The sequence below is a fragment of the Stigmatopora argus genome, chromosome 14 (genome assembly GCF_051989625.1).
Source record: "Stigmatopora argus isolate UIUO_Sarg chromosome 14, RoL_Sarg_1.0, whole genome shotgun sequence".
Lineage (NCBI taxonomy): Eukaryota > Metazoa > Chordata > Actinopteri > Syngnathiformes > Syngnathidae > Stigmatopora > Stigmatopora argus.
The window spans coordinates 9148060-9174928 of NC_135400.1; the positions used below are offsets into that span (position 1 = coordinate 9148060).

The 26869-nt window shown below is 39.6% G+C and overlaps 2 protein-coding genes across 3 annotated transcripts in view; one reads left to right on the forward strand and one right to left on the reverse strand.

Moving 5' to 3' along the window:
• The first annotated feature begins 715 nt into the window (after positions 1–715).
• Positions 716–17883, forward strand: LOC144088754 (cytohesin-3). Its single transcript, XM_077619402.1, has 13 exons — positions 716–847; positions 10715–10797; positions 10923–10987; positions 11997–12063; positions 12206–12324; positions 12835–12915; positions 13159–13271; positions 13662–13810; positions 13883–13994; positions 14892–14968; positions 15088–15159; positions 15232–15386; positions 16073–17883. Exons 1-13 carry the CDS (start codon positions 829–831, stop codon positions 16143–16145), a joined length of 1185 nt encoding a protein of 394 aa, XP_077475528.1. The 5' UTR covers positions 716–828; the 3' UTR covers positions 16146–17883.
• Positions 17884–20761: 2878 nt separating this feature from the next.
• Positions 20762–26869, reverse strand: part of prkcab (protein kinase C, alpha, b) — a 47259-nt gene continuing 41151 nt past the window's right edge. The window contains exons 7-17 of one of the 2 annotated variants that reach the window (XM_077619602.1): positions 26658–26792; positions 26477–26570; positions 26027–26056; positions 25065–25379; positions 24289–24380; positions 23920–23982; positions 23655–23793; positions 23263–23343; positions 22754–22861; positions 22542–22682; positions 20762–22025 (exon numbers count right to left, since the gene is read on the reverse strand). In XM_077619602.1, the coding sequence (XP_077475728.1) occupies positions 21861–22025; positions 22542–22682; positions 22754–22861; positions 23263–23343; positions 23655–23793; positions 23920–23982; positions 24289–24380; positions 25065–25379; positions 26027–26056; positions 26477–26570; positions 26658–26792 (1363 nt within the window). In that variant the 3' untranslated portion in view covers positions 20762–21860. The remainder of the gene's footprint in view (positions 22026–22541; positions 22683–22753; positions 22862–23262; positions 23344–23654; positions 23794–23919; positions 23983–24288; positions 24381–25064; positions 25380–26026; positions 26057–26476; positions 26571–26657; positions 26793–26869) is intronic. The other variant, XM_077619603.1, reaches the window with a different exon arrangement.

The following is a 26869-nucleotide window of genomic DNA, read 5'->3' on the forward strand; positions in this document are numbered from 1 at the left end:
ACATTGCAGATTGAAGCAAAAGGCAACATCAGAGGGTTATGTTGAAAATATATATTTTTTAATTGTAGCAAGCTGTCAAGGGGAAAGCATACAGGTTGAACACCTATAGAAGGCAAGGGGTTGCGATAATAAAATGTCCATTCACACATTGTAACAATAAAAATAAAATGCATTTCAAAGTTTCCATAATTGTCATTAAAACAAGTGTAATGAAATACATTCCAGGTTCAGCCCAGACGTGATGGGGATTACCTTTTGTTTATCGTACACCTTTTAGTTTTTCAATGACAAGCTCCATTTATTAATTATTATTTTATCATTGTTATTAGCATCTAATCCATTCAATAGCTCCCAGGCCATTTGACGTATTGAACTCAAATCAACACAGGTGATGGAGGATGCTTGTGGAATACCTTTTAGTTTTTCATTGACAAATTCCATTTATTAGTTGCGGTGTATGTACTGGAACTGCCTCGTGACGTCATCATTGGGATTTCATTAAATGTACCAAAAAATCAAAGGCATCATTTTATTTTCTTGATACACAAATGCGCTATTATTTAAAGGGTGGCGTTTTAGTGGTCAGTTGGGTATCTTATCATTGCATTCAATTGCAAAGCAGGAGAAATGAGAGGGAAGTGAAGTCCAGTGCGCTCGACTGGGATTCAGCGGTGACGTTGTCGTGCGTTCTTTTTTTCCCAGTTGATGCGCGCGCCCGTCATTTCCTGCCTCCCACCATAAAACCTGAAGGAAGAGGGCAACCGAAAAAGAAGTGCGGCTGGCTTGTATTTGGGAAGCGAAACGACGGCTCACTTGACCGCAGTTAGCATGGACGAGGAGAACCAAGGTAGGAAACATTTCATGCTCATGCATTCTGCGTCAGGCAGGATATTAACAGCGATGACATAATAGTCATTCCGTTTTTGCATAAAGTTCATTTCTCCAGCTTGTGTCAGTGTCGTGGAGGTATTATCCCGTGCAACACAGTTGACAGCAATGTCAACCTGCGATGTGAAAATGACAGTTGCAATCAGCAAGTGCAAAGTCATAATCATCTTCATGCAGATGACATTCATTAATTTACGTCCGATGCAGTTTCAGAGGACGCCCCCGCCCCCTTAAGAATAAAAAAAAATCATTGTACAAATATACAGAAATCCCCCCTCCATCGCGGGGTTATGCACCAGACCACCCTTGAAATTAAAGAATTCTGCGATATAGGCAGAGTATTTATATTCACCCTAAGCACGAATGTATAGCATATGCAGCTCTTATAAATGAATAAATAAATGGATAACACAAAAATATTATACAATGTACCGATTTATTTGTGTGTTTACTTTGTAGAAGTGGTGAAATGCTAATGTGTTGTTTTGGCTCAAATTGATCAAAATAGCTTGCTGGATTTACATGCTGTTTTCATTCTTCTTTAGTCAAATGTACAATGTAAGACAAAAGAGCGTACCACCAGCCAGTAGTTAGCTTTTTGTTGAATTGACTTTTTTTTTTCCTCAATGCTGATAACGAAATATAGTTGTAAAGATTTTTACGGTTCTTATAATTTCATGACTTTTGTTATTGTAAATTGACTTCTTTTATTCATATTTTTCAAAAAGCAATTTATTTATTGACTAAAATATATATTTTTCTGTTTGATTTTGGCTGCAATTTATTTTTCTTGTAATACTTTTATAACATTATGACTTTAGCTTGTTACACTTTTAATTTTGTTATAACAATTATAGAGCGACCATGTCATTTATGTTTTATTCTTGTGTTTTAACTTTGTTGTATGAAATTGAAACTTTCCACCTGTTCATTATGGCAAAATTGCATTTTTTTGTGGCAGGGCTCGGTCATAAAACTCACAATTTTCTTGTTGTGAAAATATGACTGTTCACAAATTAAACTTTATCCATCTTAAAAGGGGGAAGGGTTTTAAGTTTTATGACACTGCTTGTTTCAAATAGGCCAAGCTTGAACTTCAAGCAAGTTTTCCGTGAAAGTGAAAATAAACAAAATACAATCAGACATTGTTTACTCAAATACAAAAATGTTTTACTATTACTAAACTCTAGGTGCAATTGGAACAGGTGGTGGAAACTTCCCTTTAGGTGTTCCACCAGTTCACCCCTCCCTGCACTGTCGGCTTGCAGAGCTGTGGGGCGTACAGTAACGAGGTGTACTTCGACGGCGTGTAAAGCTGTCGTAGTGCCGCGAGCTCAGCCTCCGGAGGTGGCGCGTAGAAACCAGACGGACATCTGGCGCGGTTATTCTGGTGGGCCAATAGCTAGGATGGAGATACACGCTAGTGCCGTGTAATGGTTGTTGTTATACAGAGTCTTTTGTAGTCTCTTTTTTACTTGCACTCACTTGAACGCCTACGCAGGCACCCGCAGTGAATTTGCTGGCTTGGAGGGAGGCTTTTGTGGCATACAGCGTGATTAAAAAAAGGGAAATGATAGGGTTAAAGAGAGAGAACAAGGACTGTCAATGTATTTTTTGTGGTCTAAATGCATTGTCAGTTCCTCACCAGAAGTCTCTGGCTTCAGATGATAAAAAGATTTTAAATACAGTTGGTCACACCTGCAAGGCTTTGAAAGAAGCTTTTCTATACATAACAGTCAACAATACAAAGTTCACTGCCGCGTGGTGCCTGAATAAACAGTTGACAAAAGCCCAGTCAATCATGGTGAGGTGGTTCACTCGCTTGACTTCTCTACAGGCAGAATTTGCGAAAGGTTGAGCCCCGTGATAGACTTGCGAGCAGTTTAGGGTGTCTTCTCCCGCCCTAAATCATCTGGGATGGCCTCCCGTGACCTCGAACTTGATTTGCGGTATAAAAAATGGATGCATGACTGCCAGAACCCTCACAAAGCTTTGCCACACAGGGGCTCACTGTCACACTTTTCCGTTCTACTTGAACGACTTTGACAGCACCTTTGTGCTCAGGCCGGACCTGCGCAGAGTGCTACTGTATATTTGTTTGTCCAGGCACTCAATGTGCTCAGGTTTCATCACGGACCCATATGGGATGAATTAGGGCTTTTAGCGGCAGACCCCGGCTTCACAGTGTATAGATGGATCATGCGGGCCCACGCAGTCCACTCTTGTTGCTTGTTTTATATAAAAAATAAAAAAACACCCATTTAAAGTGTGTGCTCTGCGGTTTTGTGACGTACAACAGTCCCGGTCTGGAGATGTCAGCGGTTTTCATCGGACGGACGGCTTTACATTGCGTTCAGAATCCATGTTTTTGTCTTTCCAGCTGCTGTCTTGTATTTGCAACCCACAGGCTGTGAAGTGGTCGAGTGGAGTGGAGTCGTCATACGTCGGAACAAACTGGGCTTTGATAGTCTGCAACCTCCTATGGGTTTCCAGGCCAAGTCTTTTTTTTTTGACGAATGGACCGCTTAAACTACTTTGTAAATATTGGCAGGAGTGTGTGCTGTAGTTTACCAAGTTGTGGGTGTTTACTCCGAGCTTCAGGAGGCAAGCTAAGGCTGTTTTGTTCACTTTGCGTTAAAGAAAAACCCTTGCCAGACTGACCAAATCATACTGATGTAACCAGTCTGCACCAGTTTATGGTGGCGCCGCTGATTAGGTGCTGTAGCTGTTTGGTATACTACCTGGAAAAAAGTATCATTGATCCATCTTCTACAGCACTTGAGTTTTCCAGCTAACTGTTAGAATTGTGTTTAAGGGAGAAAGTGTTCTAAAGTTTTACCATACAAGTTCAAACCAGAGGCAGAATCAGCAGTTAAATGAAAAAAAGCTGTGTTTTGTTTTGTTTTCTGTGTTCTTTTAGATAGAAAAGTACTACGGGTTGTATTTCAGTGAAGTCCAAGATATCAAATTTTTTAAAGTACGTAACCCTTGAGGTGATAGTGGGACTTAAAAAGGAGACTGCAAGTCTTTCAAGTATTGGCAAGAAGATAACAGATTTGGCTTCTGTTTGGTCTCCACCAGGTCTTAAAGATATCAATCACAAAGCGGATTCAATTTTGCATAGACAGTCTCTCAGTCAGGTCGATTAATTCAACATTATGCCAGACTGAACCAGTGGGACGTCAACCATCATTACTAGCATAAACAGTGAGCTTGACTTGATAAAAGATTCTTAAACCTTTGCGAGTCGACTTTCTTAAGCAGCTGGTGTTGGTTTTGTGTATCAGCTTACAGAGGAAACACACATTTTTGAGCACGGGTCCAATTTCCTCCCGGGAACTGAAACAATGACATTCATTTAACTCAAATGAGATTGAGTAGAGAAAATTTCATGGCCTGTTTCATGTCTTGTGAGTCTGGTGTCATGTGAAAACCAGATTCCATGTGGGTGTTTACTTACAAATGCAGTTTGAGGAATGAGTGCGTATTCATGTAGGTGGTGGCGCTGCGTTCAGGTTCACAGAAAGGAAGAGAGAGTGGAAATGACAGGAAAAGAGAGGCTTGGAACACTTATGTAACGGCCAAATATTGTTTGACCTGTAGAAAATGCAGGAAATAGGTGTATCCTTTGCCCCAGTACCGGAACATCCAGTGCTTGGCCTGTCTTGTATATTCTCTCTTCAACTGAGCCAAAAGGCAGTTGTTTTAACAGATGTCGTTGCATTCTTAATTTCTATTGAGGAATCCCATCACGTGTATCTCCATCTGAGTTCTCACTTTGAACTGATCTGACCTCACAGTGTCCAATGATTTAAGGATCTGAAACCGGTGGATTCTTACAGTGTTCTTGCGGTATTCTTATGTTTCAGAAAACATGGGAGTAGACCAATTCTGACTTCCAGCATGAAAAGAGCCTTTGAAAGTTATGAAATTGTGGCCAATGACCATGATCTGTGCTCTCATTGTAGATCTAAGACAACCCAGTCTTTATACTTTATAATCATACGAAATTTTGACGCTATGAACTATACATGAGGAACTAATTTGGAGACTATGTACCACTACGACTACTGACTACGTGCATCACTGTTAATGGCACTGAAACTCTTCCTCGTTCCTACAACAACCAAACACACTGTTGTTTCATTTTTGGCTGTGTATTAACACGAACATCATCAGACATTCATTCAGAGCAGTGGCAAAACGGGTTTCCCTGCAGGGAAGATTTAACACTAATTTCCTCTGATAGCATTTTTGCAAGTGTTTGATGGCTCCCAGCATGCCCCCGAATTTGTAAAGCCAAACCAAGTTTGTGTTCGGCTGTTATCTCTCTAATCGTCTTGCAACCTGTCTGCGTGTGTACTTTGTGCGCAAGCTGGCCAGCCTCCAGCGTCTCGCCACTTCACTGCCACAGAAAGGATTTGTAACACTCAGTGACTCGCTCAGTGGGGGTCAGTGAGTCATTCGAATCATTGACATGGCTCAGCACATCTTTGCTATCTTTTGGAGGTTTTTTTTTGCACAATGTGCATGTTTTTAAGCCCGCAGCTGTACTGCCATCGCCGCTACATCATGCAAAATTCATTCTCTCTACACGTGGGGAATGGATGAGCTGTGATGGCACTGCTGGTGCTGCGGGGGAGGCGGCCATGTCGTCGTTCTGTAGAGCTAAGAAGGGCAGCGGGGCCCGAGGTGTCGCTGGAAAAGGCGCAGCGGGAAGGCCATTGGAGTAACCTGTCGCCGTGTGAAGCGGCAACGTGTATATTCAATACGTGAGGGGAGAGTGAAGTGGATTTTTTTTATAAATATAATCTATATATCTCACTTGTGAAGGCTTGTTTGTTGACAGGAATGTGCACTATAGGGCCTGCATGGTGGTGTGTACATAGAAAACCCACATGGGGAAGAGGCGACCCACACAAACCAAAGCCCTTGTTTTGTTTACTCAATACAGAAGTGAAAGTTCTAAGTCATTGAGGGCAATAGATGTCCAATCCCTTTGAACTGGGAGGCCTCCCCTTTAAAAGGGCAACATGATTGGACGTCTCTCATTGTCAATGGCATTGACCTCCCAATGCAAACTTATGATAAAATCTAAAACACAAAATGTCAAATTAAAACAAAACTGTCAATAGCACTGAAAGATGAGCATCTACTGCCAGTTTAAATGAAAAGTACATCTATTGTTGTCAGTGGCAGGCAATTTTGCACTACTACCTTTTCATGTTAGGGTACTTAAAAGAGCTCCGTTATCATGAGATTTCACAACTGTATCTCATGGTTTGTCCTGTAGGGAGTGAAGGGCCTTGCCAGAGCGGGTCATGGTGTTCAGCTCCATTAATCCTGCATCTCAAAATCAGGGTCTCGACTCCGCACTCACAGACTTTCCCTGCATGTCCTTTCATCTGCAACACCATAAGTCCCTATTACGATGCGACTTAAATGGTGATTCCTTGAGATTTATAATGCGGCGATGACCACTTTTAAAGACATGTACCAAGGCAAAACCAAAGTGGGTCCTAGCAATCCCACCTGATATCACGGTCCAATTTATGCGTTTTATGTAAATTTTTAAATACAACATATAGAGCGATGTAAGAGGCCAGAGTCTTCAAGAAGAATTGATCTCAAGGAAAAGCGAATCAAATTGCTTATTGACAGAAATTGATGTTTCTCACAGCTGTCGAATGATTTGAAAGAAATGCCTCATGTGGCTAAAGCTGAGGTAAAATCGAAGCCCCCAAAGAAGAAAAAGCGCCATCTGTCCAACCCCCCTCTTCCTTTTCTTTTTGTTCCTTTTTCTTGGCAACTTTAACATCTCATCTTCCATCAGTTCTCCATCCAGAGTCAAGGCTCTGAATCTTAACACGTGCTTGAGTGCTGAGCCATTGTGATCACAACACTGCTTAGACATGTGCTACTTGAGTATGTCTTATAATTTCTATGCTGCTATATACTCTCTTGTCCAGTATTTTTCCTCCTCTCTACTATTCCCTATATATTTACTTGTATATGTTCATTAATATGTATTGTCCCTTTAAATCAAACTCAAATTTGGGTCGCCAGCTGAAACCGTGGGCAGGAGTGAAATGTTTAAGTTATTTCCTGAGTGAGTCACTCAAGACCGAGGCCTGTTCAAATGTTTTTAAAAGACTTGTTTGTCCTGGCTTATATGTAGCATGGCATGTGCCATAAACTCGTAGCAGCCTATAAGAAGAATTTTAAGAGTATTAGAAAATCAGTCAAGATCTAAAATCAGGCTGAACACGATAAGTCAACAATTTAGTCTGCATAAAAAATTTACCAGGTCTATAAAATCAAATACTATGACCTTTTCTATTTATAAATGTCCTCATTTATCTTTTCAAGAATTGATTATCAGTTAACCTGTTGACTAATTGCCCCATTAACAAAGAGCAATTGATCATGTTGCAATGAGAAACAAACACATCCTAAAGATAAAGGCATGCCAAATAGTTTCCCATGGAATAAATCGAGCTGTTATTGTGGCACGTAAAAATTTGAATGAGCGCGATATGAAGGTCTGTTTGACACAGAGACAAAGTCTTAAGAACGCACTCTGTCTGGAGTCGGCAGATGGCACGCTCACATCTGTTATCAGTTTGCAAAACAAGGTAACAACACGTTTAACAAGAAAAGGATACATAAGGTTTATCTGATTAGAGAACATAAGAATTGCGCTACCAAATGGGTGCAATTCTGCGTTAATTGAGAATAATGTGGGAGGAAAAATGGCCTCACTTCTCAGATCCAAACAGTGCAAGACTGGCATGTCTTTCATGCTTAATTAAAAGATTAGAATTTATAACATTTTATTTATTACTAAGTGTTTGCTTTTAGCCAAGGATAATTGGCCGCTAGAGTTCACTAGGTACGAATTTAAGTTTCTAAGACTGCGTCATCCAAAATACCACAACAGAGTTTTGACAACAACGTTCACACTTAATCAAACAACATTATCTGAGCTATCGCACCAAGATTTACATTGTGGCTTTTAACCTTGAACAATTAAACTACACTTTCGATGAAAATCTAGCAGAGTTCGGATAATTGTTTTCACACACCATCAAGCGACAATATCGGAGCGATCATAGGAGAATCCAAATGATGGTTATTATTTCACATACTATCAGACTATCAGATCAGGATTTGATAGTCTGATACCCTTAAAATAATAGAATTTGAGAATCTTTAAGGTACGCAGGGTGTTCTTCAGCTCCAACTCAGAAGAATTCAGCATGTCAACGTGAAACAGGGAACAAAACAAACATAACAAAGGCCAAGCTGAACCAGTTTGTCTCGACGGTTCAGTTGCTTTAACAAGAATGTTGGCTATAACTGTCTCTGAGCTGTCACCGTGTGTTTATTTGCTTTTGCTCAAGTATTAATACAAGCTGTGAAGGGATGTAATGAGTTTTAGCGCACACCTTGGTAGTACAAAGTTATACTTCACAAGAGATTAAGTCACTTTAAAAGCTGTCTGCTGATGGCAGCCAGTGGAAAAGGCGACGTGGTATGTATTTTTACCCAGCGGAATCGCAAGTAGGTGTTCCTGACTCTGCTGCACTTGGTCTGCACACTTGTACCTCAGCCCGGCGGTGAGTTATGTGGATTTGCAATCAACGCATTTGTCCAGAGTTTGTGTAACTGCCGGGAAATGATAATGTGCGTACGTGGTTGCCATTGTTACGGGAAGGATCTGCCCGGTATTCCTAGTCAAAGCAGACGTCTGTCCGTCCATTGTCTTGATGTAATGCTACAAAAAAAATCAGGAAACATTTTTAGACGTACTAAAATAGTCACATTTAATAAAGAAAGAGGATGCTTCGAAGTCTGAAGGGAGATGTGTTTGCGTGTTAGATATTCATTCATTTTTCGTCAGTACCTTACATCTTCGTAAGGGTTGCGGGGGTTGCCGGAACCTATCCCAGCTGACTTCTGGCGAAAGGCAGACTACACCTTAGACTGGTCGCCAGTCAGGGCACACAGAGAGAAAGACGACCACTCGCACTCACAATCATACCGTCACGAGTTGGAATCGAGCCCGCACCTGCCCGCACCAAAGTCAGGCGAGTGAACACATCAAGTGGCTCGCGTGTTAGATAATTGGTGGAAAATCCTGTTTTGTTCCTTGCAGTCAGCCAAATGCAGATGCCGTGAAGATGAGCAATTTCTTAAAATTGTAAAACCGGTTAGTGTATTTTAACAATGGCAGTGACGCAGTTTATTCGTGGATTTAAGAAATAGCCTAAGAATCTTTACATTTCGGAACCCAACAACGAATAGCATTGAAGTGATGTAAGTGAATGCTTCTCCTGTTATCAGTGGTTTGAATGATTTGCATGTGATCCCAGTTTTCCTTTACTCAAGTGGGTCAATGAGGTTGTTTTTAATTTTAGTTTTTTTAAATATATTTCGAAACAATACAGTCACATGTATTTTTCCCAATACTGGCTTTCAGATTTGATATATTTCATATACTACAATATCGTACTTTCAAAAGAAGAATATTTCAGTTTCAATTTAAATTCTCAATACTTTATTTTAGCAGATTAGAAGCTAGTAATAATTGTACTGCTACTTTGAAATGTCACATGTAAACTAAATCATGTCTTCTAAACTGAATATCCATGCAATTTCTGTTCCGCTGTCTCGCTAAAACACCAAGTGCATTATGTGCTGGGAGCGCTGGTTATTTTGGACGCCACGAAAGAATTAATGAGAAGTAGATCGCGGCGATAGGAAGAAACTTTGATTATTTCCATTTAAGGCCAAACAAAAGCGGGGAAAATGTCTGAATTGCAAAGCAGCTTAGGCGAATGATTCACTCGGGGGTTTTCAATCAGCTCTCACCCCCACTTTGTGCTGGGGTGGGGGCGGACTCAGCTCATGTGTGTGTATATTTTATGTATGTGCGTGTGAAAGCACAGGAGAGGCAGACTCTGCTATAACTCTATGTGAAAATGACCTACTTCCTGTCAGCTCACTCTCAACCGGATTGCTTATTGCTGATTTGTGTAGGGGGGAGGATAATGTGTGTGTGTGTGTGTGTCAATGTGTGTGTCCCCTACAGCAGAGGTTGCCATGGCATGGTTAAATGGCGGATAAGTAGGTATCCTAGGGGAGTTGCAGAGTAAGATGAAATATATGTATAAGTCTGCATTTGCATTCTCTTCCATCTCTCCCTGTTGTGTGAACTGGATAACGATAAGTGAATCAAAGGTAAAATTTAAGATAGTACATGTGGTTTGGTTAAAGGCCATTTGTAGCGATAGATATCCAATTCATTTGAATTGGGAAGGGATTGTAGTAGCTATTATTCAACATTGATTATGATAGTTGTCCAATCAAATGGGTCTTTTTCATTATTCTGCTGTGAATTTGAATTGTGAGTTTGTCATTTGGAGTGCAATTCATTTAAACTGGTTGAAATGGGTTGGACGACTGTCGCCGTCAGGGGGAGGCATTGGGTGAATATGATGGTTTCTCAAAAATAAGCTCTTCTATGCCTCCTGCCTGCCAAAGAAGGCAACCAGAAGGAACAGCACAATTGACAGAATTGCAGCATCAAACCAAAATGCTTTATTCAATTGTATTATAAATGTGGAATATTATAGAGCGTCATTTGTTTTTTATCATTAAAGACAAGTGTTTTGAGTTAAGCCCTCAATGCTGGCATCTTTTGCAAATTTTAATTTAGGTCATCACAAGTACGTTTGCGTAATCCACATGCACGTGACTGTCTGACGGTGCTTCCTCATATTGCCTTCTCATCCTCACTTTTCCCTCTCTGCACATTCCACAGTACCTGAAGACCTGTCGTTGGAGGAGCGAGATGAGCTGTGCAATATCCGCCGCAGGAAAAAGGAGCTGCTGGATGATATTGAAGTGAGCGATGTTTCTTTTCTTCTTAATGTGGAAACGCTCGCTGGCTAAACTGCTGCTTTCCCGCCATCTCGTGGAGAATTCCAAATCCATATGGTGCATCTCAAGACACTTTTCCCCCCCTGCAGCGGCTGAAGTTCGAGATAGCAGAAGTCATGACGGAAATTGAGCAGTTAACATGTGTCGGAGAGAGGTGAGTTTCCATCAGTATCCAATCGACATTTCTCGAGCAATTTAAGTTATTCCAACTCATAGTTGGGCAAAGTCTGCCTTACTGTTCTGCCATTTCTGCTTCTAAAAATTTGTAAATGTTTATTCATTCTTTTCATATAAAGTTTACTTAATTAGACACTCACAAAGAATGTTAGAGCTGAATACTGTTTAATACTAAAACTCTTGTTTTGCCACAGGGGAGTTTGAAAGACGTCCTATTTTGATGTTTATATTGTGGTGTTCATTAAAAATTTAGCTGGATTTAAGGGGACAGACGCAAAGAAAAAACGAGCAATAGGGATAACTATTACATCAAAATCCTTATTGAATGCACCTGCCACATGACTATCAGTAGTGTTACAGTAGTAGGCGGACTTACTTGTGCGAAAGTAATACAAAATCTATTTATTCATTATTTTTTATCAATTTATATAATTGAATATGTATTTTTGTGACTTCATTTTTTAAAAAATAACACAAATTCATAAACTGTACTTATTTTTTGTTGTATAATTTGCCATAATTCCAACAATGGCAGACAATGCATTTACTTCCTACAATGCATTATATGTGTACGTTTCATTCTTAGTTCATTTAATTAAAAAAAGAATAGGACCCCCGGCCTAAAGGAGTATATTTAAGGCACAGTTTCTCCATGTGTGTAAAAGTGAGGAGTGGCATGTATTTGTGTGTGTGTACACTAATCCCCCAGACTAAACATTAGCTGGGCGCCAGGGTTTCATCTGATTGGTTGATGAGGTAGAGTGAGGTCGCGCATCCCAGGTGCAGCCGCCAAACCGCTTTGGACTTGTTTGGCAAACATGGGGGACCTGCACAAAAGCCGGGCTCGTGCGTAACGCGCTGCTGACCGCGGTTACAACACAATTTTAATAGAGCGGCTTTGTAAAACCGACCTAAACAAACACCTTGCATGAGCCAACAAGGTGTTGTCAACGCTGCACAATTCAAGTTTTTGTGTTTCCCCGCAGCAAAACCACACAAAGAAACAAACAGATCGCCATGGGGAGGAAGAAGTTCAACATGGACCCCAAAAAGGTCAGCAAACGGCCACTGTTGATTCACTTCCATGCACATTTAATATTTTCGGGAATACCCTCATAAGAATTGTCCACATGGAATTTTGGATGACAGATTTCAGGACGTAAGAATGACATTTAGGGTACTCTGGTGTTTATAGGGCATCCAGTTCCTTCTGGAAAACGATCTCCTGCAAAACACACCAGAGGACATCGCACAGTTCCTCTACAAAGGCGAGGGGCTTAACAAAACTGTCATTGGGGACTACTTGGGGGAACGGTAAGTCCAATGTAGGGACTAATATAAAATCAATTTGCCGTAAATCCTGTATGACAGAGATTACAACAATAAAATAATATGAGGCGCACCAGCCAATTCAATTCAATTAAAGAGTACACATACACTCTGCGACTGACTAAAGGAAGCAGATGTCCTTGTTTAAATAATCAAGGCTGCTGTGGATGACCTTGCTTCTTAATGTTGTTAAAGTACACATGGCTAGCCTTAACTGTAATTATACTGAACATCAGACAGAGCCTTTTTTGTCCCCCCAAAAAATCCTATCGAAGACCACAAACTCTTCAAGAGTTGTGTCAACACATCATTTGTTGTAGCAAATGCTGGATTTTTTTTAAGTTTTAAAAATCCATCAAACTACCCAGGATTGAAGTCATTCTTCTGCAGTTGCACAGAGAGTTCAAAGGGAGGGAAAAGTATGGTGATTACAAGAATGCAGTGTGGGTACTGTTTTCCTTCCTTCCAATGAATTTGAGGGCTTCTGTTTGCCAGGGACGACTTCAACATCAAGGTGCTTCAAGCCTTTGTGGAGCTCCATGAGTTTGCTGACCTCAACCTCGTGCAGGCCTTAAGGTCAGTTTGGCTTAATTGGAGGCCTTAGCGAAGGTTACAAAGAGACTTTCCCACAATACACTCCTTTCTTCTAATGTGACTTGGTATTTTTAACCCAAAAAATTGTCTATCACCTAATTTTGCACCAGTGACGAAGGGAACGATCGCCGAAATCTCTCCCAGTCAAATTGGATTATACATCTATCATTGTCAACGGCGGCCAATAGGTTAAAGGTATCATTCCCCCTTGTCTTGATGTCGCAGGCAGTTCCTGTGGAGCTTCAGACTTCCTGGCGAAGCTCAGAAGATCGATCGTATGATGGAGGCGTTTGCCTCCAGGTATTGTCAATGCAATCCTGGCGTCTTCCAGTCCACAGGTAACACACAAACACACACAAGCATTCATTTGGTTGAGTCAGACAGGATTGATTAACAGATAGCCATTAGACTTACTTGGCCTCACATCAATGCTGCCGCCTTCACTCGTATCTTTTTACAAATACTTAAAAACCCATTTAAATAAAATTATGAGACAGAGGTCTTATAATTTTTTTTTATTCCGAAATTTTATAATCTTTGCATCAACTTGCATTGTATTTTCACAAATTCAAATAGGAATGAGTAAAGATGTGCTCATGTCGGTCGGGATCATTCGCTGCCAGTCCCCACAGGCCAAAATGATTGGAAGTCTATCGTCGCCAACGCCAGTGTGTGTGTTCATCTCTGACCATGCAAAAAAAGCCGATGTTTGGACCGTGTATCCGCAGACACGTGCTACGTCTTGTCATTCGCCATCATCATGCTGAACACTAGCCTGCACAACCCGAATGTCCGAGACAAGCCGCCCGTGGAGCGCTTCATCTCCATGAACCGAGGCATCAACGAGGGTGGGGACCTCCCAGAGGAGCTGCTCAGGGTGAGGGGGCGCCCTATTATATGAATGAGTACCTTTTAAAAGCAGCTAAAGGACCAAGGGGATTTTTTTCAGAATCTGTACGACAGTATCAAGAGCGAACCGTTTAAAATCCCGGAGGATGACGGGAACGACCTGACGCACACGTTCTTCAACCCGGACAGAGAAGGCTGGCTGCTCAAATTAGGTTTGTGGAATTAGGTTGCTCTTTACATCAATAGCCGTCACTCGCTTGCATCCGGATCAATATTTTGTTAGTCTGCTTCACCCAAGTCTTTGCAAATCAGGAGATTTCAAGTACAATAGTTGGCAGCATTAGATGTGATTCAAAACAACCTTTTGCTTGATTTTCATTTACTTTTTTTTATCAGACAACTAAGGACTGCCACAAATGATTATTTTCCAGTTAGTTGACTCGCTGTATATTTTATAAATCAGTTTATTTTGTTATGTTGTCTCACTATGACATACATTTTAGCTGTAGATTTTAAATGGAACAAAAAAATATGGGGATTTACCTTTAGCTCCACAACCGAATGATTTTCCAATTAGTTGATTCACTGGTTCATTTATCAATCACTTTGATTTGTGTTGTTTTACTCTGAGCGGCACATTTAACAGTAAAAAATAAAATCCTTTAACTTGGATTGACTCCCTCTTCTTGGCCACTACGAGAATTTCTCAAGCTGCTTTTGTAATTGGGCTATCATAAATAGGACATTTTTAATTCATTATTTTGGACTGCAGGAGGAAAGTGAGGATTACTAATCTGTTCTAAAAAACGAGTGTGCATTAATAACATGGGCCAGCCCGTGTGTATCTAGTTAAGACTACTTTCATGATTAACTCATTGTGTGCCCTTGACGTTGCCATTGGTACTGAACCGTTGTAATTCACCTCCAACCCTCGGTTCCTGAAGGAATTCCCCAATATAACAAGTAATCCTGTAATATTCCAGCAATAAATTGTTAGTTTGTTCCCAAAAAAAATCTGTCTTCATCACAAGACTCAATTGTAACTCTTATAAAATCCTGTTTTGACCACTTCCTGCTATCAACCACATGACTTTTTGTCTCGTGATTAGGCGGCAGAGTGAAAACCTGGAAGCGCCGTTGGTTCATCCTCACCGACAACTGCCTCTACTACTTTGAATACACAACAGTGAGTTTTTAACTCGCTCCCAGTTCAAATGGATTGGAAAGCTATTGCCGTCCATGGCAGCAAATCTTTTTGATAGCATTATCTCAGTTGTTCCACACTCTCCTCCCTTTGTAATCCAGGACAAGGAACCTCGTGGGATTATCCCCTTGGAGAATCTCAGCATCAGGGAAGTAGACGAACCCAGGAAGCCGGTGAGCGTCACCCCTTTGCAGGTTGAGTGCTCGCACTCACAAGTACAAATTGACGCCGGTTTTGTTTCGCAGAACTGTTTCGAGCTGTTTAACCCCAACCACAAAGGTCAGGTGATCAAAGCCTGCAAAACAGAGGCGGACGGACGCGTGGTGGAGGGCAACCACGTGGTCTACCGGATTTCGGCGCCCACGCCCGAGGAGAAGGAAGAGTGGATCAAGTCCATCAAGTAAGACACAGAATGAAAAATGTGAGGTAGCAGAAAGGAGAGAAATGTAGATGCAATATTATGTAAATATATACTAGTTAAAAATGCAAGAAAATGGGTTAAATTGAACAGAAAGAGTAGTTGAGCAAATATAGGTTGGTAATTTAAGTAAAATCATACTTTGCAATATAGTTAAGTTGATTTTTGTCATCGCTTAGAGGTAATAAACTTATAATATTATGGGGAAAGATAATATGTTAAAAGTGGTAAGTAACTTTTTTGTTTTAATTTGTGTATTTATTAAAACAGTTGCTTTTAATGAGAATTAAGTGACAACATGAGATTTTTTTCATATTTGAAGTTTGATGGAGAGAGACAAAAACAAGAATTTCAAACAAATGAAAATCTTATTGTTTTGCGGCCATAAATTTCCTAACTAGCATTAAAAAATACTATGAAAAGAGTAGCAGATGCCCCCCCAAAAGTTGCGCCACTCGCATCTCAAGGCATCCCCATAGCATGCATTTGACTCCAAGGACTGGCTAGGAAACCATGGAAACCGAACTAGGTCAGCGCGTAAACTTCTTCCTTTCCTCCCATCTCATCAAAGCGGGGGGTTTGTATGCTCTTACATCATTTCCATATCAAAGATGCTCAAGCCCCCACCCCTTCCCTCCCACTCACGTGTCGTGGATGTTCCCACGTAGGGCCAGCATCAGCAGAGACCCCTTCTACGACATGCTCGCCACCAGGAAGAGACGCGTCGCCAACAAGAAGTAAAGACCACCAAAGCCAGGTTGAGCTTACCACCAAACCAAAACTGTTTTATTTTGTTTTTTGGGGGTGGGAGGAGGAGGGCAGGTTGGACCAATTACTGGAGGGGAGCTCTTGTGCATACACACAGGTGAACTTTTTGCACGCAAGGGCCATCCCTCCTCCCCCGTCTCATTCTGTTGCAGGTGCACATGCATGTGTGTTTCCATGTGCGTGTGGCCGATTTTCTTCACTGTGCTGCATGACAGACATTCGGAGATATTAATATACATATATATGAGGAGAAAAAAAGCAAACTTGAGTCAGCTGGCCTGATTTCATCCAATAATAAGACAGAAAATGATGATGAAAGTGGCGTGCAGGTTGGAGGAAAGATGGTGGACTGCATGGAGTTGGGGAGGCTACACTGAAAAGATCGCGAGGGCATTATTATACGTGACCGACTATGTTTTAAAGGGGAACTCTCAGTTATTTTAAAAAAAGAAATGCTTAAGTACAAGAAAAAAGTGTTGCTATCTTTTATGGGAAAATGCTTTGATTAGGATAAAATACTTACATGCTTGTTTCTCAAACAAAGATTGCATTTTATGGAAGTAAACCTGTTTCACCAAAAAAGTTATTATTTTAGACTAATAGCGTTCTAATATTGTGGGAAAAAAGGGGATATTTTTTAAGTTAAAGCATTGTAATCAAAACCAATATTACAAAGAAAAGTTGTGATTAAATGACAGCTATTTTATTTAATGAAAATAATGTGCAAGTAATTGTTCGATATTATTTTTTTATATTAATTATTATCATTTTTTACAATAATTAATCATACTGTAAAAATAAAGTTGACATTTTACAAGACAAGTGAATACTTTTTGGTATTATTTTACACTAAGTTTCAATATTGTGAGAAAAGCCTTTTAAACCATTATTCTAAAAAAAATGTATTTGAACTTTTGAGAAAAATTATTTTTTCTAAATGAAAATAAATTGTGCATGTTGCACATATATCAAAATGTGGAAATGGAAATATGACTGCGTATTTTCAACACCAAATTTCTCCTTTAAAGATATATACGTAATGTATTTTTCCTCTCTTTTGGTAAAAAAATATCATCGTAATTGGCAGTCATTGTTTGACAAATTCTTTTGAGTGTGGCCTTAATAGACCTCGTTAATTGCCAGTCTTTTCAAACTTTTTAAGAAAGGCAACCATTCCTAATAAGCTTTTATTTTTCTTCTTCAGTGAACGTATCGTATTGTGTTTCCATTTCTTATCTTTGCTTGCGTTTTAATATTACTCTGTTTCCCATTTTCTGGTATTTATTTCATTCTGTGAAACTGTAAATGTTCAATACTGTATTTTTAAATTATGTATTTATATAAATGTATATATTTCTGATGTTTTTTGGGGGGGGGAAGGGTTGGGGGCTCTTTACAAAAAGCCTTAAAATAGAATCATAAAAATGAGAATATTGCTAACTGTGATGATGTTATTCTTAAAAGCCATGACTGATGTGTGAAAAAAAGGTGCTTGGTGTGACATTTATGATCATAATTCTGACTTTATATCTCGTGAAGATGCTAAGACTCTGAAATGTCAGTTGCTTTTTATGTGATTGTAATTTTGAATGAAAAGCCTAATGTGGGGCAAATTATTATTGCATTAACTTTTCTATGTCAAATCTATTGATCACGTTCACATGTATCCTCCATCAAGTATCCATAAAGCTTACAGCAGATGTGTTTCTTATTCACGTTTGTCTTATTTGTTGACCTACATATGAGTAATCAGCACCCATGAATGAATTATACACACGCGGATTGTGAGGATTTTAAAATAATAATGATGTTTCCAGTAATGGTAAAGATGAGTGGGGAAAGAGCGCACTCGAGTGGCAATAGTTGGAAGTATTAGAAAGGGGGTGTCCAATTTTTCTTTCTATGAGGGCCACTTAAAAATAAAAAATAAAAAATCCAAGGCTAAAATGGCCATCTAAAGGATGGATGGTCATTAATGTAGTATAGACATTAAGCAATCCAAAAAAATCTCAAATAAAAGCCTTACTATATATATGGTCATTTTTTTCAACAAATAAAAGACTTACTTTACATGGTCATTTTTTTTCATCAAATAAAAACCTTACTATACAGGTTCTGCCTTTAAAAAAATGAAAATAGCCTTACTATACATGGTCTTTTTTTAAAGGGAAAAGCCTTACTATACATGGCCATTTTGTTTTAACAAATAAAAGGATTAGTATACACGGTCTACATTTTTTAAATGAAAAATAGCCTTCCTATACATTTTAGAGAAACAATACTATAAAATATATTTTTTAAAACAATAACTGTGTTAGTATACATGGTCTGGTTAAGCAAAAAAAAGCCAAACTAAACTTGGTAATTTTATGAACAAATAAAAGGCTTTCTATATAATGATTACCTCTTAAATGAAAATTGGCATTACTATGCATGGGCATTTTTTTTTCAAGAACAAAAACGTTACTATATATTGTCTTTTTAACAATAAAATCCCCAATATACTTAGGGGAAAAGTTTTACTATACTTGGTCAGTTTATGAACAAATAAAAGGATAACTATACTTAGGCTACCCCTTTTAAGTGAAAAATAGCCCTACTATAGATGGTCTTTTTTAATGAAAAAAAAGTCTTACTACAATGGCCATTTAAAAAAAAAAAAAAGCTATAGTATATATGATTGACTTGTAAAAAAAAGAAAAATACCCTTACTATACATGGTCATTTTTTGAATAAATAAATAACAGCGTTACTATATTTAGTCTGTTTTTTTAAGGTAAATAAATATTTGTTCAATAATTTGGCAGAGAATGGTCCTCCGAAAAGAACCCTAACTACAATGTGGCCCGCAACAAAGAAGAGGTTGACATCCCTAAAGTAGATATTACGACCCTTGAAAGAAGTCATCCCCACAAAGAATGCGCAGGTGCATATTTTTCATACTTTATTCATACACAGTATCTGCCAGAGCACAAACAACAGAGGAACAACAAGAAGTTTTGGGGTGGGCTAGCAAGAGGAACTCGGACTCTCTTACAATGCAAAACTTTGGGGAAAAATTGCAGATTACACCAGATTAGGAAGGAATGGAAACAATCGGGAGTTTTTTTCTTGTGAATTTCAACATGAGTTAAAAAAAAATACATAAATGTTTTAAGTGTTGGGCGATAAAGACCACAATGTAATATGTTTTGAATTCATTGATGAAAAATGTTATAATTGTGATAGCTTTATTTGGAATTGATGATAAACAGACCATACATTTCCAATATGAATATACTTAATGAATATATGAATAAATATTAATTTACCGGCTGCCTTTAACGGCGATATAAATACAATCCATGAAGTCAAACTAGACGGCTATCGCTATCAATGGAAGTAAAACAATGACAGTGAAATCTAATTGATAAATGAAATATTTTGAAATTGGATTGGAAGTACTAAATGTCTTATTCATTTCAATGTCTTAAAAATATAATTTAATTTATTATTGATTTTATCTTTTTTTGCCATACATACATATTTCAGACAAAATTAGTATACTTTAGTATAATTTTTTTATAGGTTTAAGGGGGTCTCGAACAAATGATCTCATTTTCATGTAAAATATGCTTCTACTTACAAACGATCCAGATTACGAAGAAACTTCTGGATCCAATTAATTTGGTAAATAGACTGTATGTAATTAAAATAAAACGATAAAAGGAATTTATGACAACCAATAACTTACTATAGCTTCAGTAATATCGCCCAACACTAAATATACATAGTATACACTGTATATAATAAGTTAAAAAGAAAAAAAAGTGATAAAATAACCAAATGACTCGATATCTGGCGTGACATTTCATAGGAAAAGAATGAGATGTACAAAATAGAATCAACTCAAATGATGTAAAAGCCCTCCATTTTCCACATGTCCTCATTAAGTATGACAATTTTCAATTTCCTGCGACAGGAATTCTCAATGTGAGACATGAAATCCTCTTTTTGGTCCGCACATGACAGCCGCAAAATAGCGTTTGCAAGTAAATTCAGCTGAAATTTGGCAGTAGAATCATTATGAACGGGTTTTAACGCAATCAAGATGAGCGGCACTTTTTTTTGGCACCGAAAAAGCCGACGGTAGCGATTTTTCGAGGCGACGAAAGGACACGATCCAGACGGAAAACGGCATGCTCCTTCCTTCCGCAGGGGAGGAATGACTGGTGATCATGCAGTGGTTCTAGACATGCTGACGTCACGAGTGGCCTCGCGCGCATGCACACGCCTGCTTGCTGCGTTAAACATTTAAAGGGAGAGACTCCCTCTAGTGGCATGCAAAATAAGTACACGTTGCTTCGTAGTTACCTTAAAAGCACCTTATTTTCCGCATTATAAGGCGCACCCAAAAAGACTTCAATTCACTCAAAATCCAATAGTGCTTCTTACAATCTGATGCATCTTATATATGGATCAAAATTGTATGACATTCCCACAGGGCAGCTCCATCTAGTGGATGCTTAACACAAACACTATTTTTACCACGTCTACTGCGCCTTGTTGTGCATGCTATGTAGGGAAACAGTTTTAAAATAGGTAGTTTAATGACGTCCTTTTCTAATCCGATGCGCCTTATTGTGCGGAAAATACGGTACATTCAAGCTGTGTTTTCATTTCATGTGTTTAAACTCATTGGCTACCATTGACAGACTAGAGTCTAATTCATTTGTTCAGTTAATCATCTTGAAATGAACTAAAAGTGCTTTATAAGCCTTGGGTGATGTCGGGCTTTCCTGATTCAAATATTATTTATTCTTCCAATGGGTTTTGCAGTTTTTTTTAGGGAGAAATCATGGACTGGATGTGTGTCAATGGCAGCCAATGATTTAATTAACTGGTAGATGAGTTTGAATGTAATCGCTATTTAAGCACGTAATTTTCTTCTACATTTAAGGACAGTGTTAATCGGGCTAATGTTAATACAGTTTGACCTCAAGATACGAGTTCAATTTGCCCTCCGTCTATGCTTGCAACTCAAACTTCCACAAGATTTCATAATTTTCAATGGCAGCCAATGAGTTAAATGAATGCCATATAAACATTTAAAAACGTACACACTGTATTTTCACGTTGTTCATAATTCTCGGTACTATAATTGTGTTTCACGTTTCGGTGCCATCACTAGAGGGAGTAAAGAGTCGAATTGAAATGTGACTGCGACGCCAAATCTCACCTCGGGGTCGTCGGAACATAGAAATCTTCAAAAAAGCACATTCAATTCTTTGTATAAAACGCCTTTTTTTTCCCAGACGGAAAATATATTTACACACGGGCTGACGACCGGAACAAAACACACAAAAAGGTTTTGGAGCTTGACATGGAGAAAGAAGTACTGAATCCTAACACTCGAACCGGAATGAAAGCATGCAACAGCTCGTCTACCCGCCAGTCGGGAATTTTCGCCCGCTCGGCTCGTGCTTTGGCACTTGTGCGTGCGACTTCCCTTGTTTTGCAACGGAGAAAATATACGTCGGACGTTCTGGTCGGATTGTCGAGAGGGGAAAGCGTGAGGGTCAAAGTCCTGGGAGGGGTCCCCCACTATGGGTGCGCTCCTCACTCACATCCGAACACAGTATACAGAAGTAATACCAAGATGTCTGAAGCGGAGGACGGCGTGAGATTCGGGGAAGGCGGCTTTTGTGCTCATACCACGCTATGCAGGGACGGGTGGGTGAACTGCGGGTTGATGTAGGAGAAGCCGGCAAACTCGCTCTGGTCGATGTTGGCGATCATCATCTGGTCGGGCGGCGTCAGCATGGGTTGCGTGCGCGTGAAGAATTTGTCAAAGTTTTCCGCTCCTTTGCCACCCTGAAGGGAAACAAAAAATGGTTGAAAAATGGGCACCCCTTTTCATCCTCCAAGAATTATAGATATACAGATTTCAACCACATATTAACTATAGCTGACTATATTCTTGAAATTACAATGGTCCATTTGTGCTCCATGTTTCTGTTTGTAATTCAAGACGGTGCTTTTTTTTGTAAACAAACAGATTGTTAAAAACATAGTGGGCTGCCAGTGGGTTTCTCGACCACCGTGCTTGGCAGGTTTTCTGAGGGAAACCCTTGATGGCAATAAATGACAGCTATTTTATCTAATGCAAATAATGTGCAAGTAATTGTTCAATATTATTTTTTTATATTAATTATTATCATTTTTTACAATAATTAATCGTACTGTAAAAATAAAGTTGATATTTTACAAGACAAGTGAATACTTTTAAGAAAGGCAACCAGTCCTAATAAGCTTTTAATTTTCTTCTTCAGTGAACCTCAATGGACGTCTGTGACCGTCAATGGTAATTGAACTAGGTTTGGAGCTTACGACTTTGGGCTTGAAGGGCGGCTGTATCTCCCTGTTAGCCAGGCGGTCCCAGTCAATGCGCCGGAAGAAGGCCTGCTCCCGGATGTCTCGCTCGCCTTCGGGCCCGCAGCCGAGGCGCTTGGATGGGTGTTTGGTCATCAGCTGGCGGGAAGCAGAACAGCATGAAAAAAACAAATACCCCCAACTTTTACAGGAAGTTTGGGTGTACATACCCCTTTGCAGATGGACACGGCTTCTTTGGACATAGACTTGGGGTAGGACACGTTGTGCTCCATGATGGACTGGAAGAGCTCGTCCTCGTCCTCGCCGTCGAACGGCGGCTGCAGGAAAGTAGTAATTAATTTGAACATAAGGCAATTAGGAAAGAAAAACTTACCAGTGTCACAGTAGAAAAACGAGGCTGGGGCCTGACACGATTAACGGACTAATCAGTAATTTGATTGAACAACTATTTTGATAGTCAATTAATCATTGATTCATTTTCTGAATCGCTTATCCTCACAGGGGTCGCATAAACGTAACATAACAGTAAATATTTCTTTTATTATTATTTTCAAATAAATGAGGCGTTAAGATAACTTCAACTGAAAAATCGCCAATAATAGATTAATACACTATATAAAAAATGTTCCAACACTAATGCCGGTATTCAAATAGATATGTTCTGATTAGCATCTTTATCATTGAAACAAAATTATATGAAATGATCTTTTTTTTTTACCTGTCCTGCGAGCATTTCATACAAAAGAACTCCATACGCCCACCAGTCCACTGACTTTCCATATGGTTGGTACGCTATAATCTGCAAAAGGAGACGAGGGGTTAAACATAATAGAAGAGGGAAAAAAATCATGTCATCCATTAACTAGCGGCAGCTATTCAGCGTCTTTAAAAAAAGGTGCTTCATCCAACTCTCCCATTCATGGCTGCGCCGGCATCACTCCCACGCATAGAGATGCAAGAAAAAAAAAAGAAAAAAATTACCGTAGAAAAAAATTAAATCAATCCATAATGATATTTCAGCAGGGAAAAGAAGCTAAATGGGGAAAATTGTACAGCAATAGAGCTCCTGAAAATTTGAGTGACTCTGCTTTCTCACCATGGACGCCTCACCTCAGGTGCGATGTAGTCGGGGGTGCCGCAGAAGGTACGCGTGGACATGCCTTCGTACATGTTCTCCTTGCACATGCCGAAATCGGCGATCTTGATGTGACCTTCCGAGTCCAGCATCACGTTGTCCAGTTTCAGATCCCTGCGGCACACGCAAGTGTTCAAAGCAAGAAGCTAATTGCTTGTGTGCGTGACATTTCGTGCCATTTTTCCTCCTAATTTAGACCTTCTTTCGTTATCACTACAACATTCAAACCAACTCACACACCTGTAGATTATCCCCTTCCGATGCAGGAAAAAGAGGCCGACGGCAATCTCGGCTGCGTAAAAGCTGTTGAAAAAGAAGAAGAATGAAAATATAACCAAATATTGAACCTGATTCTATTACACCTAGTGCTTATTTAATCAAAATGTATACAACAATTTGATTATGAATTGATATTTAACAGATCTGCCTGAAGTAGTGCTGTAACATAAAAATATCTAATGTAAATAGAAGTGGCATAGGTATACTACATATTTTTGCATAGATTGCCCTTTTTCCATATTTACGCAAATGTATTGATGGAATAAGGAAAATATGACAGTACATATATTATTAGCCAGCACTAATCACCACAGTAAGAAAAACGCGTACACGGCCTGGGGCTCTTTGAACTTGCCCATACGCTGAATGTGATACATGAGGTCTCCTCCGTTGATGTACTCCATTACAAAGTAGAGACGATCCTGAACACAAAAAGGTGAAGTACATAAAATTCATCGTGAAGCTGGAGAGTTAACTAGGTGTTAACTCATTTATTATTTTAACTGCTCATCAGCTCACTGTGAGCTGATATACAGTACTGGTAGAAGAATTGGAATATCGAGTTAACATTGATTTGGCAATTTATCATAAGAGATGAAAGTGACAAATTTTACTGAGACAGAAACATATTGATTTGCACTTATACATGGGCGGCCCGGCGGATGAGTGGTTACGTGTCGGCCTCAGAGTGGGAGACCTGGGTTCAAATCCAGGTCAGTCCACCTGTTTCGAGCATGTTCGCCTGTGTTGGTTTTCGCCGGGTACTCCGGTTTCCTTCCACTACTTTTGAATTCATTATACAAAGTTAAGTATTGTAACTGTACATCAACTCATTTAGTTAATATGGATTATTTCTTTAATAGGGCCGTACATTTAAATCCAAAAATGATCTAAATATGCAAGTAATAAGAATTATTCTCATATGGTTAAATGCAAATAAAATTTGTAACAGCCTCATTTTGGAGCACCTGGATGTCATATAGAAGAGTTTGGCAAATTCAAATACTGCCTAACAACATTAAAAGTTAAAGCTTTAAACACGTTAGCTGAACTTTTCATTTGAACTGGGAGAATTGGGAGTGGATGTCATTGTTATTCCCACTTACCAGCGTCTGGAAGCAGGAGTGCAGCTGCGTGAGGAAGGGCGGTTTGTCCCTCTGCGCCAGCACCCTCTTCTCCACCATGGTACACTCCACGTCGTCGTCCTGGATGACCACGTCCTTCTTGAGGATCTTGATAGCATACAGCTCCTCGGTGGACTTCATCTCGGCCAGCATCACTTTGCCGAAGCTCCCTTTGCCCAGCAGCGCCAGGAAGTTGAAATTGCTCAGGCGCATGCGTTCCGCGTTGCCTGACGGGAGGCTGAAGCGCCGGTGGTCCGACGGCGTGATGACTTTCTTGCCGTGCCCCATCTTTGCTTTCTGTGGTGATCAAAAGCACATGTGGATGGTGACAAGCATTGACTTTACAAAGCAGAAAGTCAAAAGGCAAAAAAAAATATTAGGAAATTCATAACAAAAAAAATTAAACCGCAGTAATAACATGGTAAAGTCCCCCCCAAAATTCTCAGCATAACAGTGTTTGCTTGATGTCTCATGTGAAAAGTACTTTTTTTTAATTAGACAATTTGTCATGTTAATAATAGAAAAATAGGCCTATATGCATAAATTATTTAAAGACATTACATTAAAACACGATGTAAATGGAATAGTATTTCAAGTTTAAAATACTGGGTGTGAGACATTGATTACCAGGCATCAACCTAGGTGAAAAAGATGTTTTGTTGTTGTTATGTTTTGTTATTGTTTGTCAAATTTCTACTTACTGTTCCGACTATTGAATTGTTTGTATTTTTATTGTGAAATTCATGCTCACAGAGACTATAGAGCTGGTGAAAGGAGTTCAGAGACAGCCAAGCACACATACAGTCGAGTACAGTCAGTGTGTCAGCGAGGCGGGGGCCGTGTTAGTGAATCATGTTCACTCGCGGACGCACAAACACAAACAATTGTGAGTACGCCGAAAGTCGGGAGCGTGAGGAATAAAGAAAGACAGGCAGAGTGGCTACCTTGAGATAGTGGATATTTAACTGGCAGGCCTACGAGAGGAAAAAAGAAACTCACTGGTTAGTTAGTTAGTTAGTTATTTAGATGGTCAAATTTGCTGAGCGTCAGAGTTCATTTTGTACATGTTGAAGTACAGTCGCACCGATCCGGTATCGACAAATGCGTCGAAGGATGAAAACTGTCACATTTGACTGCATCGCATGCTTGTTTCCAGGGCAACTGTGCCGTGTTGTATAAAGGTGCGGGCCTTTGAGGAAAGCAAAAGCCAGGAGCCCGTCTTAGGATGATGTAAGATGAAACAAAAAGATATTGTGTGTGGGGTTAATGTTTCATTTGGTGTTCAATTGGAAATATCAGGTGGGAATTAATCACACTTTTTGATGATCTCTATCACTTTAAGGGTTGAAATGTATACACACTCACCAAAATCTTTAAAAATGCCTTGTACTGACCTCAAACTTTTGCCGGAGCTCCAAGTCCACATCATCGACTTCTGGAATGGGCACGTTGTAGTACTCGCCCTCTTCTTGGTTCAGTAACTTGTACCTGAAGAAGACAAATGTTGTTATATACTGGAAAAAAAGTTGTTGTCTGCAGTCCTTGACAAAAAAAATGAAAGTTGAAAACACTGACCAACCACACGTGTGTGCTTTAATCAGCTCGGACACCCCGAACGACATGGAGCCCATGAAGTCATTCCTGGTGGTCCGGTCCCAGTCCCACACCTCAATGGAGAGACGACGGTCCTTGTCAGATACTTTCAGCTTACTGAGTGCGCACATGAAAAAACGAGGAAAGCAATTTTTCGTGACGATATGGACGAATGCGAGCAAGGTAAAAAAGGT

Bases quoted from the DNA above. Each gene is read 5' to 3' on its own strand.
- LOC144088754 (XM_077619402.1), top strand. The intron at 10,988-11,996 runs GTGAGTTTCCAT...GTTTCCCCGCAG, and splicing joins TTAACATGTGTCGGAGAGAG to CAAAACCACACAAAGAAACA. The intron at 12,916-13,158 runs GTCAGTTTGGCT...TTGATGTCGCAG, and splicing joins AACCTCGTGCAGGCCTTAAG to GCAGTTCCTGTGGAGCTTCA.